We start from the raw sequence: 13,276 nt of genomic DNA on the forward strand, positions 1-13,276 counted from the left end.
AGAGTTGGCAAACCTAGCTAGTGACTTGTAACTTTATATCTCTTTCACATCCCTAGCAGACAAGATTAGGGGAGCCATTTTATCTGATGGTAAAACCAGCCCTATTGGTGTAACCTATTAACGAGAGCCTGCCTGTGCTTTATCTATGCCTCTGTTCTATTTTCCCTGGGGAAAATAATTACTGTGACACACAAGTGAGGGCAGTGAGAACAGGAACTGGTATCAAACCAGGAAGCAGATCAGGCGGTTGGGGGAGGTGGTTGTTGGTGAGATGTTCACGTGACTGTAGTTTCGGGAAGACGCTTTTTGGCATTTTGTTGCTCCTGGAGTTTCAGAAGGGGGCAATGTTGTTTTGGGCTATTTCTTGAAGGTACAGAGGCAGCCACAAAGAATGATCATGGAGCCTGTGTGTTTTATCCAGATAGGAAAAGGAGTGTGGCTATGAAGTTCTGAGGGATAACTGCTTCTTTCTCACTCGTGCTCCTTAGGTTTGTTGCAGACGGCCCCTCACATCCCCTCCTTTCTACCATGGGGATCACCACAGGACGAGAATGGCAGCGCCTCACAGCTGACTCGGACGGTGGGTGCCTCTGCTGTCCTCTACAGCTTTCTCCCCAACCCTCGCTTATTTTTCCTAATCCTAACTCTTCCTTTCTCCGCCTCCGCCCGGCCCCAAAACAGAGGAAGAGGAAGATGAATCTTCTTTTGTGGAGTCTGAAGCCACTGTGGACACTTGCAAAAAGTGGAGGAACATTGCAGGCTTCTGGTAGGGGGTTCTGTTTTTTATCTTTTTATTTTTATTGTTCAAAGCATTCACGAAAGTAGATGCTCTGGCCATCATTTCACTCTTTCTCTTGTGTTTTCATTGGATAGGACAACTTGGTTCTTCTTGTGTTTCTTTTTTCTAGGCTTTGGCATGTCTACTTTCCTTTCGTTTGCGTGCTGTGCATGCATATCAGTTTGTAATAACAATAATATTTGATTTATATACTGCCCTTGAGGACAACTTAACACCCACTCAGAGCGGTTTACTAAGTGTGTTATTGTTATCCTCATGACAATCACTCTGTGGGGTGGGTGGAGCTGAGAGAGCTCTGGAAGAGCTGTGACTGACCCAAGGTCACCCAGCTGGCTTCAAGTGGAGGAGTGGGGAATCAAGCCCAGCTCTCCAGGTTAGAGTCTTGCCACTCTTAACCACTACGCTAAACTGGCTTTCTTATGTTTTCTTGCTCCTTGCTTGCATTTGTATTTGCAAGCTGGACCCTGAGAGAAATGTATGAAAGGCAAACTATTTGGAAATCCTGTTACAGTCCCCAAAATCTCCCTTTCCAAAAAAAAAATTCTGGAGTTTGAGCAGGCTGTTTTTTCCTTTCATGTGCTCTTAACATTCTGTCATAGTTGATCTCAATTGGGCTTTTAAAGCTTTTTCCCTTGTCCTTTTGGTAAATTTACCAAGTCCTATCGTTCTGTATACCTGGGGGAACATGGTGTAATATGGCAGTGTGGCTTGGGTGGGAAAGGAAAGGAGGAGGAGTTCTGGTCTGCGAGGGGAAGGCATAAATAACCATTGAAAACACAGTCATAACCTAAGTAAGGGGGTGGAATGGGGTGGGGGGCCAAAGCAGTAGAACATGAAGTAAGTTTGCAGCTGCTTCTATGGCAAGGTATGTGTGACATTTTCATGCTTCTGTGTAGAGCACTGTAGAACTTTGGGAAGTGAGGTTCCAACTCTGATCTTGCCTTCCCTTGCTTATCTGTTTCCCATCACACTGACCAGTCTTCTTTACCCACACAGGCTGCTAGGCCTCTGCAACAACTTTGCCTATGTGGTCATGCTGAGTGCAGCCCATGACATTCTCAGCCATCAAAAAGTGCCTGGTGGCAATGGGACCAGACCGGTAGGTGTGCCAGGGAGAAGAAGATGCTTGTGTTGACCTGCTGAACAGAGCAAGAAACTGGGCGCATGGAAATAATGAGCCATGTGCCCATTCATGCATGAGAGGCACATAGGAAGTGAGAGTGGGAAGACAGCAGGAAGAATGTGCAGATGCATGCAAGTGCTAAGGAATATGAGACCTCTGTGTGAGAGATGTGTGTGGTGGGAATATGCAAGAAAGAGGCTATAGAAAGAGGGAGAGGCAGTGGCCCAGTAGTAGAGCACGGTCTTTTGCACACTCAGGTTCAGTCCCTGGCATCTGCAGTAAAGATGAATTTAGGGAGCAAGTGATGGGAAAGACCCTTCTCTGCCCAAGATCCTTGGGAAATGCTGCTGGTTAAATTCAACAGTATTGAGCTAGAGAGATCAACAGTCTTAACTTGGTTTAAGGCAGCTTATGCGGAATGGAGTACGTGCACAGCTCCAACGGGAATAGACCACAAAGAAATACAAAGGTTTCTGAACTCTTCAGATGGTGAGAAGGCCCCAAGGGACAGATCGGGTAGGGTCTGTGGAACCCCTGGAGACAGTACCTATTTGTAAGGTCCACTGAGGGCCTAACCGTATTGCGTTATTCTGACCCCCTGCCCACCTCTTGTCTGCCTCAGACACGCCAACCAGACAAGCGCTGGGAGTTCCATGCTCGAAACGTGTTACAGATGTATGCACCACAGGGGAACGGGAGAGGAGACCGAAGTCTTCCTGTTTCCTGATTTGAAATGGGTCAGGGGGGCTGCTGTTTGCCTGTTGGGGAAATTTCCATGTACAATTTCCCCAACTGGGCAGATAGTAGCTTCCTGAGGCCATTGCGCATGGTGAAAATGGCATGGGCGGGGAGGCCAAAGCACCTTCTCATTTCATGGTGTTGCTCCAGCCCTTGGGACTTCTCCCCATTAACATTTAGTCAGGCAAATTCCAAACACTAACTAGAAAAACTTGTTCTGCAACTTGTGGCCAGCTGTGTTAAACTAGCTTCTGAGCACTAGCAGAGTACAAATTAAACATTTATTTACCCAACTATAGGTTTATTTGTTTAAAATGTTTGTAGCCTGCTTTTCTCCTTATTAACGGGGCCTAAAGTGACTTCCATCAAATTAATAACAAATGCAAACTGCAATCACAGAGATATAGGTAAAGAGAAGCAAACCATAACCTCTGATAGTAAGCATGTTGGTAATTGGATGGGAGACATCCAAGGAAGACCAGGGCTACAGAGGCAGGCAATGGCAAACCAACTCTGTTAGTCTCTTGCAATGTAAACCCCACCAGGGGTTACCAGAAGTCAGCTATGACTTGAGGGCACTCTCCACCACCTGTGGGGTGAGGCATCATTTCACTCTAGGAAAAGTGGGAAGAAGCCATTGTGACACTTCCAGAATTGCTTGGAAGACTGGGAATGAAAGTAAGCAGTTTGCTTCCACAGCGGAAGTGCTGTCTGGGTGGACTCAGCAGTCTGACTACAGAGAGGCACTGCAAATCACTGTTGTCCACTTACACCTACAAAAGTGCAGGCTCAGCAAAAGCACAAAAGAAAGGCGGCCCTGGTCTGCTAACAAAGCCCCCCCCTTCTTTCTTATGGCCCCTGCAACCTGGCCGAGGCCCTTAGGATATGGCCAGCCTTGCCAGGGGCTGACAGCACACATGATTATAGAGAGTGTGTTTGAGCATGCCATTAACAGTGTCCTCCAAAGCAGAGTTACGCCCTTCAGTGGACTTAGAAAGAGGTGGCTCTGCTCAAGATGGCACTGTAAGTGTCCATGTTCCTGAACCATCAAATCTCCTCGAAAGGGGAATAAGCCACTGTGTTTTTTCATGCAAGATGAGTTTGGATTCGGAGGGGAGAAAATGTGGGCAGCAGTCTTACATCTCCTATGTAATCGCTTGTCTCTTGTGTCTGATTTCTGTCTCAGACTCCACACACGACCTTGACGAGGAACTTCTCCAATACCTCTCGCTATGATTGCAACGTCATTTCTACAGGGGTGAGTACATAGAACAGAGGGTGACAGAGGGCTGTGAGACAAGCCTCCACTCCCTCTTGCCTACAGATAGGGGAGAGGATGGGCTCACTGGCTGAGCACTGGCTTTGTGTACAGAAAGTCTCAAGGTTTTATCCACAGTATCTCCAGTTAAAAAGGATCTGGAAATTAAAAATGATGAGGAAAAACTCTTTGAGACATCAGAGAGCTGCTGCCAGTACGAGTAGCCAGTACTGATCTTGATAGACCAAGGGTTCATCTCCTCTCAGCCTTCTTGCAGCCATACCAATAGTCTGACTCAGTCGCCCTATTCACTAGTTACAGTGAATACACGTATAACAATAATAACATTCAATTTATATACCGCCCTTCAGGACAACTTAATGCCCAAGAGTTGTTTACAAAGTATGTCATTATTATCCCCACAACAGCAAACACCCTGTGAGGTGGGTGGGGCTGAGAGAGCTCCAGAGAGCCGTGACGAGCCCAAGGTCACCCAGCTGGCTTCAAGTGGAGGAGCGGGGAATCAAACCCGGTTCTCCAGATTAGAGTCCCACACTCTTAACCACTACACCAAACTGGCTCCACAGACAGAGATTTTTTAAATGTGTGTTGAGTGATTCTCATGACTTTCAACCAATGTACAGCTGAACATGTGATTGAAACCACACATTTATCCAGGTAGAGGTCCCCGTTTTTGTCAAGTGAATGCGCTCTTTCTTGTAGCATATGAACAGGAATAGTATAACGCAGTTCTGTGTGTTCATGTGTCTCCTTGTGGTATCCCCTGCAGGCTGTGCTTTTGGCAGACATTCTTCCTACTCTCCTTATCAAATTCAGCGCTCCTTTTTATATTCATCTGTTGCCCTATGGGTAAGTTGGCAGAGTTTCACCCTGTACAGGGAGAAACCAGTTTCCCAGAAAAGAGGAGGATGGGTAATACAAGGAAGCTGGGGGTAATGAAGAATGAGTGGAGCAGGGGAGGTTTATTTATTTGTGTGTTTGTTTAATACATGTTTATCCTGTGGGATTCTTGAATCTTACCTCCTCCAGTTAACCCTCACAACAACCCTGAGAGGTAGATTAGTCTGAGAGAGAGCAAACAAGCTTCCATGGCAGAATAGGAATTTGAAACTGGGTTTCCCAGATCCCAGTCCAATGCTCTCATTGTGCTGGTGGACTGGTTACTAGGGAGAGTTGTCCTGCTGGAAGGACTAATCAAGACAGATGTGACTCATTTTGACTCCCTCCATTTACCCCCTCATCTTTTCCCCCCTTCCCCTCTAACTCACAGCTTGCGGGTCATCGTTTGTATCTTCACGGCCCTGGGCAGTTTCTTGCTGGTGGCCTTCTCAGCAGGGCCAGCCCAAAGCTTTGCAGGTAAGCTCCATCTTCACAGGAGATTGTAAGGGAACAAGACATATGGGGTTGGATCCAGCCCTCTTTTTTGCACAGTCTCACCCAGTTATCCTCCTTAGCTATAAGCCCATTTACCCACATGGCTTGTATCCATGCAGATACTATGATCCTCAGCATAGTTAAAGGAGACCCCCCTCTTTTCTCTTTTACCCAAGCAGAACAGCTGGTTGGATCCATCCCATGGTCTCTGCCCTTAGAAGTCCATCTTGGTTGTCCTTCATAGAGGGACCTTCCCACACCCCTCTCTTCCTCAGCAACCTTCTCACAGTCAGATTTGAGTCCAGTGGCACCTTACAGACCAACAAGATTTTCAGGATATGAGCTTTCATGAGTCAGTAGATGGAAGGGGTAGTCTGGCTGGGATATAAAGGCTCAGGGTTCTCCATTCCTGCTTGTATCTGACAAAGGGAACTCTGACTCTCAAAAGCTCATACCCTGAAAATCTTGTTGGACTCTTAAGGTGTCACTGGACTCAAATCCTGCTGTTCTGTTGCAGACCAACATGGCTACCTACCTAAAACTATCTTCTCACAGTTGTCTCCCCCCACCCCACCCCACCCACTTTCCATAACCCTGTCAGTGGATACAAGCATATGTCTTGGGGCACAAACAGCATTAATCTTTGCACAGGGATTGTGGTTGGTGCAGCTTTTTCCAGCCTTGAAACACTTATGATCACAGGCAAGGCATCTGCTAAAATTCTCCCATCTATACAGAGCACCGAGTTCACCGCTTAGCTATGACAGGGTCACCTAAACACACCCTGCACTTGGGTGAGGGGATCTTTTTTTTCCTTCTTGTTGCTTTAGGTGTTGTGCTGGCCAGTATTTCGTCCGGCCTGGGTGAAATCACATTTTTGGCACTCACATCTTTTTTTGACAGGTAACAAAAGGATAGGGTGGTTGGGGGGAAGCGGTGGTGGTTGGGGGGAAGCGGGGGATAAAGATTTGTGATGATGTTGGTTTTATTGATTGAGAAAAGCTTCTATGCCACTTCTCTCAAGAGAACCTGCTCGAGGCAGCTTACAAAATAAAACATGATAAAATGATGAAACAGAATAACAAAATATTAAAATTAACAAGTGTTAAAAACCTGCCATTAAAAAACTGTATTTAGCAGGCCCCATGTATTCCCTTAGACTTTGTTGTCATCGTTAGCATACCTGTTAATTATTTCACATCCTCACGATAATGGGTATCAAACTCACAACTCTTTGCTTCTACATAGCAAAAGTTACTGGGTTCACTACTTTTTGGGATGAAGATGGCTGTAGCATCTGAGGGTGTCATCACTGACAGAGAAGAGGCACTATGGTTCATACTGTTCCCTTTCTGTTTCTCCATGGTAGTGCCGTGGTATCTGCCTGGTCCTCAGGAACCGGTGGGGCTGGCCTGTTGGGGGCTCTCTCCTACCTTGGGCTGACACAGGCTGGCCTGACCCCTCAGCACACCCTTCTCACCATGAACATCATTCCTGTCGTTATGTTGGCCAGGTGAGCTCTGGAGGCAGGCATAGGCTGTAGCAAGGGCCTACTGGTTGCTAAGACAGGGAGACAGTTGTCGAGGAGACAAGATGGGAAGTTGCTATGGGAAGGGAAGATGGACAGGAGGCTAGGTGGGTAGTGCTATGGGTAAAAGTTGTTCAGAGGCTAGCAAAGAGGATGCTTGTTCAAGGCAGGGTAGAGTGGGATGCCCCATACTTCCCCCTCCTATATGGCTTTTGTTCATGCAGGTTCCATGATCCTAAGCAAACTTTTGGGCGGTCAAAGGGTGGTCCTCTTTGTTTCACCAGCAGAAAAACTGGTTGGATCTTACTCTTGATCTTGCAATGCACCTGGCCTCGTTGATTCCCACCCTTTCTTTCTTTTTTCCATAGCTATTTGTTATTGGCTCCACCCCCACATGCCCCACGCTGGGGCTGGGGTGCTCCCCCACCGCCTCTGCATTCCCCTTCCTCGACTCATCAGCCACTTTTAGGGGATGCAGCCACATTCCAGAACAGTAAGTGATTCCTAGGCAGGAGGGGGCCATCTTTCTGTAGTACCACAAGTTGCATCAAAGGGGAGGAGAAACGTTTAATCCATAATTCTCTTTGTTTATCTGTGAGGAGAAAAAGGATAGCTGCAACTTTACCCATGATGCACGCTGCTCATGGGAGAAAGTTACCCCGAAACGTCATCATTCTTTATAATGTCTTTACATTACAGTACAAAATACTTCACAATACTTATCAACGTGTTTGACTAATTTTGTCTCATTTCTACAATTTGTCTCTTGCTCCAGAATCACAAATTCATAGCATCAGCTTACAGGAAAAGGGGAAGGTGGTCAAGGTGAGAATCAGGCTGAAAAATGGGGAGGGTCGCATGCTGGGACAGGCTGCTTCCACACTGGGGTATTTTCAGTAAAATCCTAAGCAGAGTTACTCCAGTCTAAGCCTATTGAAACCAAATGGGCTTAGACTGCAGTAACTCTGCTTAGGATTTCACTGTTTCTAGTGCTCAGAAATTCCTTTTCCAGGATCAGATGGAAGCAGAATTACAACTGTGTTTCCACAGTACTTAATGAAGCAATTCCCCATAAAAATCTAGCAATGCCTATTTCAGTGAACACGATCCTTCTATATGTTTACTATACAATTATATGTTTACATTCGACAGTCTACTTCTCCCTGAAAAGATCCTTTTAAATTTTGGATCTTGCAGCCTAATTTGTTACGTCCTGCGCACTTGCAGCATTCCTGAATCCTCAACTATCAGCTTTTATTTCCGCCCTTATTTTTCTTTTTGCAGCCAAACCAATTGCATGTTGTTGTTACCTTAATTTTCATTTTATAGTTGCTCGATGATAATATAAACTAATAAAAAAGAAATGGCTAAAAATGCTCATTATTTATTATTATGAATGTTCCAAAGATGTATACTGGTATTTGGCACAAGCTCCAGGACTAATAGTGCCGTCCTAAGCAGAGTTACACCTTTTTAAGCTTCAGTGGGCTTAGAAGGGTGTCAACTCTGCTTAGGGTGGCACTGTAAGTCCTGATGAGCTTTGGCAGAGGCGACACACTACTTCTTGCACAAGATGTGTGCTGAACATCCTCAGAAAGGTCTGCCGAGGAAGGCTGCATTGCTTGAGATTGTCCCTGTGTTCTCTACCTGCTTTATGGCTTCATACAAGTTCTTACACCATGCTCTCTGCTCAAGGGAAGACAGCAGCCGGACACCCCTCGATCGTGCCTAGATTTAGTGCTAGTTGACAGCCTCCCTTTCTCCAGCTTCCATTTGCAATCGGCAAGGGCAAGAAACTGCGAGGCATCCGTTCATCCTGCCTAGACCCAGCTCCACTGAGCTCTTCCCTCCTCCAGGTTCCAGATTACTCAAAGGAAAGACAGGAAGCGTCTAAGCATCCCTCCATTGCTCCTGACCCAGACCTTATGGAGAGCCCCTATCCCTGAGCAGTGTATGGTGTTGCATTTTAATTAGTACTTGTATTGGATTTTTAGCTGTTTGTGAACCCAAGGGTTTGGCTGGAAAAGGGTGTGAAGGAATAAATAATAAATGGATCTCCAACCTGCTGGGCCGTGAGGACTCACAATCTGCTCTCGCCCTGGCCTAAGGCAGATCACACCATGGGCATTGCCAGCATGGTGGTGGTGGTGGTGTTTAGAGTTTCTCTGTGTGTTTTAAGGGAATCAAGAAGCCACTATGAGCAACAGAGGCAGAACCCTTCCACCTTTAATACCTGAGTAGATGGGTTGAGAGAGGTTGCCAGAATTCCCTGATCTTCCCAAGACAGCACAGGCACATTGCTGTCCTTAAGCCAACAACAGTGGGGTCAAATGTAAAGTTGAGTTGCCAACTCTGGGTTGGAAATTCCTGGAGATTTTTAAGGGCAGAGCCAGGGAAGGGCGAGGTTTGGGGAGAGGAAGGAATTTAGTGGCAATGTGATGCTGTAGCGTCTACCCTCCAAAGCAGCTCTTTCCCCCAGAGGAAACTGACGTACGTAGTCTGCAGATCAGTTGTTATTCTGGGAGATCTCCAGGCCTCATTTGGAGGTTGGCAGCCTACAGGATGGAGAGGCTTATGGGCATTGAGCCCCAAGAGGATAAAGACATCAGTACTCATACACATCCTTCTCTCCTCCAGGGTCTCTTAAAATACCTCCTGCCTTTGGCTGTTGTGTATTTTGCAGAGTACTTCATTAACCAGGGTCTGGTGAGTAGTGTAAAGATTAGGGAACCTCTGCATGGTATGGGGGGCATGGCTGTTTCTTCTTTGCCCTGCCTTATTAACCCCTTTCTTCTCGATGTTTTCCTTTTCCAGTTTGAACTGCTCTATTTCAAAGAGGCACCACTGAGTCATCCACAACAGTATCGCTGGTGAGGAGGTGATAAAAAGATAGCACTCCAGAACTGGAGCTAAGCATGAGATGTGTTTGGGCTAGAGCGGAAAGGGTCTCACAGCAAGGATGCCTGGATTTCTCTTGCCTCCCACAGGTACCAGATGCTCTACCAAGCTGGGGTCTTTCTCTCTCGTTCCTCTGCCAGTTGTGTACGGATTCGACATATATGGATCCTGGCAGTGCTGCAGGTAAAGTGCTCCCTCCCACAACACACCCACATGAATGGTTCCTTCCTGCTCTGTTGAGGCTCCTGGTTTCCTCTGGAAAATCACCACCTTCCTCCCTTCACAAGGCCCATCTCAGTAGTACTTTCCATATGATGCCAGAGCTTCTAAAGGGCTTTCTTACACAGGTGATAGGGCTGTGCTGTAAGGATATGGTTCAAAGAGATGTTTCAATAGGAACTATAGACTATACTACTGTGCACTGTTACAGTCATTAATTATGTCAGGTCAAATTACTTATGTTTTGTTTCAACGTTGTTTCAGCTCTGTATCAGATTTTTGCTTGTTTTCAAATTTCTGCAATCTATACCATCTTGTATTGTGCGTTGAATGTCCCAGCTGTTGATTGTATTGAACTTCACTGTGTAATCTGCCTTGAGTCTCAGTGAGAAAGGCAGACTATGAATGACAGACAGACAGACATGAAGGAATGATGCTTCTTGGGGCCTCATGTAACAAAATAAGCTAGGCCTGCACGTGTGTACTGCAAAGTGAGTGTTTCTTCTGGCAAAGTGTCTTTCCTGGCATCTGTTTCCTATAATTGGAGATGCCAGGATGGAGATGCCATGGACTAGACTTGGAACCTTTTACTACAGTTCTGAGAATCATATCACTGAGTAAAAGTTCTTTGCTCTAGATCAGGTAATGAGGTTCATGGCTGAGCAGGGACTGAACCTGGCCTTGCCATTCTAACTACTGTACTACACTAGCTTTCCACTCCTGATGTTAATGTTCTTTTCTTATTCCAGTGCCTCAACATGGTGTTCTTCCTGGGAGCAGTGTACTTCATGTTTTTGCCCAGCATTTATTTATTTTTCATTCTAATCGTCTATGAGGGGCTGCTTGGAGGAGCTAGCTACGTGAACACCTTCCACTGTGTCAGTGCAGAGGTGAGCTTTTGGGAAGAATATTCACAAAACACACCGAGGTTGGGGGTGGTCTGTCAGTCAGTGCCGGCTCTAGTATTCTCTACAAAATGGGTAAGATCTGCCTATACTGAGCGTTGTCTGTTGTGGCTCTCACTTTGTGGAATGGCCTGCCTGAGGAGATCAGAAAAGCTCCCACAGCGATTGCATTCGATTTTATACAGCATGTGTGTGGCTCACAAGAGCCAGCCTTCAGTGTTTAGTGTTTTAATTATCTCTCTCTCTCATTCCCATGTGCAGAGCCAGCCAGAGCACCGGGAGTTTGCCATGGGAGTTTCGTGTATAGCTGACACGCTGGGCATCTCACTTTCGGGTGCTGTGGCCATCCCTGTCCACAACTATTTCTGTTGTCTCTCCTGAGGCCCACTTCACAGAGGGACCAGTGGATGCCTTTCCGTGCCACGTTCCTGCCTCTGAGGGACAATCTAGACATGCGCTGGGAGTTCTGAGTCAGGAGCTCCCAACATTTTTTAAAAACTCTGTTTTCAGGCACCTATGGGTCTAATTCAGATTGGGACCGCAGCGGGAGGATGGTTTAAACCTTCCCCATCATGTCATTTTCCCCGTCACGAACAGCTCCAAAAAGACACTTATTTATTTTCCTGCTATTTTGTTTTTTTGTCTATCCATTTGTTTTGTTTCAGCAAGGATGGGGATTATTTCCTGTTGCACAGGATTTAGAGGGCTTAATAACAGCACACAGAAACACAGTTGTGAATGGGAACAATATTAAGCATGTGTCAGAAGGGAAACATTTCACTGTTGCGTGAGCAGGCCATATTTAGTTCATCAGTTTAGTGGGGGGTGGGAATAGAAAAGTGTTTAATATAACAACTGGAAAAACACTAGTTCAGCTCTATAGGTGATTATGAGGGAATGCTTTTAAGGTGACACATGAACTCAACAATGAGGGGGCAAGGGGAGAACAATATTGTGATTACTGTATTAATGAAACAATAAACTTTGGAAAGCAGATGGTCTCGTTAGATAATTGCCTTGTATCAAATATGCCAACAGAGTAAGTGGCCCATTGGCTAAATATTTTATTGAAAATAACCATACATCTCCTGATTTCACCTTTTGGGCTCTAAAAAAGCTAGAGAGAGAGAGCCAGTGAGGTCTTGTGGTTAGTGTCAGACTAGAAAGCGAGAGGCCCGGGACTGAATCCTCATTCGGCCATGAAAGCTTGCTGGGTGATCTTGGGCCAGTCACGTGTTCTCAGCCTAAACTACCTCACAGGGTTGTTGTGAAGATAAAAGGGAGGTGAAGAGAACAAAGTAAGCGGCTTTGCTTCTTCATTGAGGAGAAAGGTGGATTATAAATGAAGTAAATAAAAACATACAAAAAGCGGGGGCGGGGGGGATGGGGACAATTTCAACCCGGAGAAAACCAGATAACCCAGAAGGTTGAACAAAGAAAAAAAAATGTGCGTTGAAATATCAAAGTACAAATCCATAAGAGTTAAGAATAATTAAAGATTTTTGAATTTATTTTAAATATTAAAAACCATGTGTTTAAAAATCCATCGGTTTTGGGATACCTATATAGGTATCTTCCCCTAGTATAATTTTAAAAAAATAATTACACCTGTACACATGGGGCTGTTATATGTTAAAATTGTTTGTGGCATAACATATATGTATACCAAACCAAACCAAATTCATTTAAGCCTTGAGCCTTACCTTTTGTGGCCTTGAGACAACGGCTGAAGTTCTGGCTCTCTGAGAACATACAGGATCTGATCTCCAGCTGCACCACCTCTTTTTTTTAAAATTTTATTGCATGAATATCAACAATACAAAAGTAGGGTAACATTCATAACAACAGTAACATTGAATTACTGTACTTAGCTAGAACAATATAAGAGTTGTATAATTGTCAATATAAAGATATACTGAAGTAAAGAATTAGTATATTATGTTAGATTTCTTTCTCATTGGGTTGCATCATAGTAATAACTAATATGAGAATGCCAGTAGTGATGTAGCTGTATGGATTTTCTCTTCTTCTGGAATTGGGCTATGTATCAAATATGGCTTGGTATAGCTGGGTGGAGGCTTGCAATTCTTTCGCAGTGATGTATTCATAAAATGGGAGCCATTTTTGCACCACCTCCTTAAGAGGCATTCTGGATTTTTACATTAAATACTCTGGTGCTGCAAGACCTGAATGAAGAGCTGGACTGGATGTGTGCTGTTTGAAAGAACAACTTAACTATTGTTGTAGTTTGTTTATCCTGTGGATTTTTGCTTGCCATTTTGAGATATCTGGGATAATGCAACTTCCTTTCAAGTGGGGACAGAGTAAAAGCCGGAACGGGCATTAAAGAAATGCCAGCACCACAAAAAACAGTGGGATGTGTTAAAGACACTCCAGAACAAGATTTTAGAAA

The 13,276-nt window shown here is 45.2% G+C and overlaps 1 protein-coding gene across 1 annotated transcript; it reads left to right on the top strand.

Moving 5' to 3' along the window:
• The first annotated feature begins 285 nt into the window (after positions 1 to 285).
• CLN3 (CLN3 lysosomal/endosomal transmembrane protein, battenin) lies at positions 286 to 11,852 on the top strand. The gene is made up of 16 exons (XM_054995549.1): positions 286 to 370; positions 489 to 580; positions 682 to 766; positions 1,796 to 1,898; positions 3,847 to 3,918; positions 4,709 to 4,788; positions 5,210 to 5,295; positions 6,144 to 6,216; positions 6,683 to 6,826; positions 7,210 to 7,334; positions 7,617 to 7,666; positions 9,479 to 9,547; positions 9,656 to 9,711; positions 9,829 to 9,922; positions 10,708 to 10,848; positions 11,125 to 11,852. Exons 2-16 carry the CDS (start codon positions 529 to 531, stop codon positions 11,242 to 11,244), a joined length of 1,350 nt encoding a protein of 449 aa, XP_054851524.1. The 5' UTR covers positions 286 to 370; positions 489 to 528; the 3' UTR covers positions 11,245 to 11,852.
• Positions 11,853 to 13,276: the final 1,424 nt, after the last annotated feature.

Source organism: Eublepharis macularius, chromosome 12, assembly GCF_028583425.1.
Source record: "Eublepharis macularius isolate TG4126 chromosome 12, MPM_Emac_v1.0, whole genome shotgun sequence".
Lineage (NCBI taxonomy): Eukaryota > Metazoa > Chordata > Lepidosauria > Squamata > Eublepharidae > Eublepharis > Eublepharis macularius.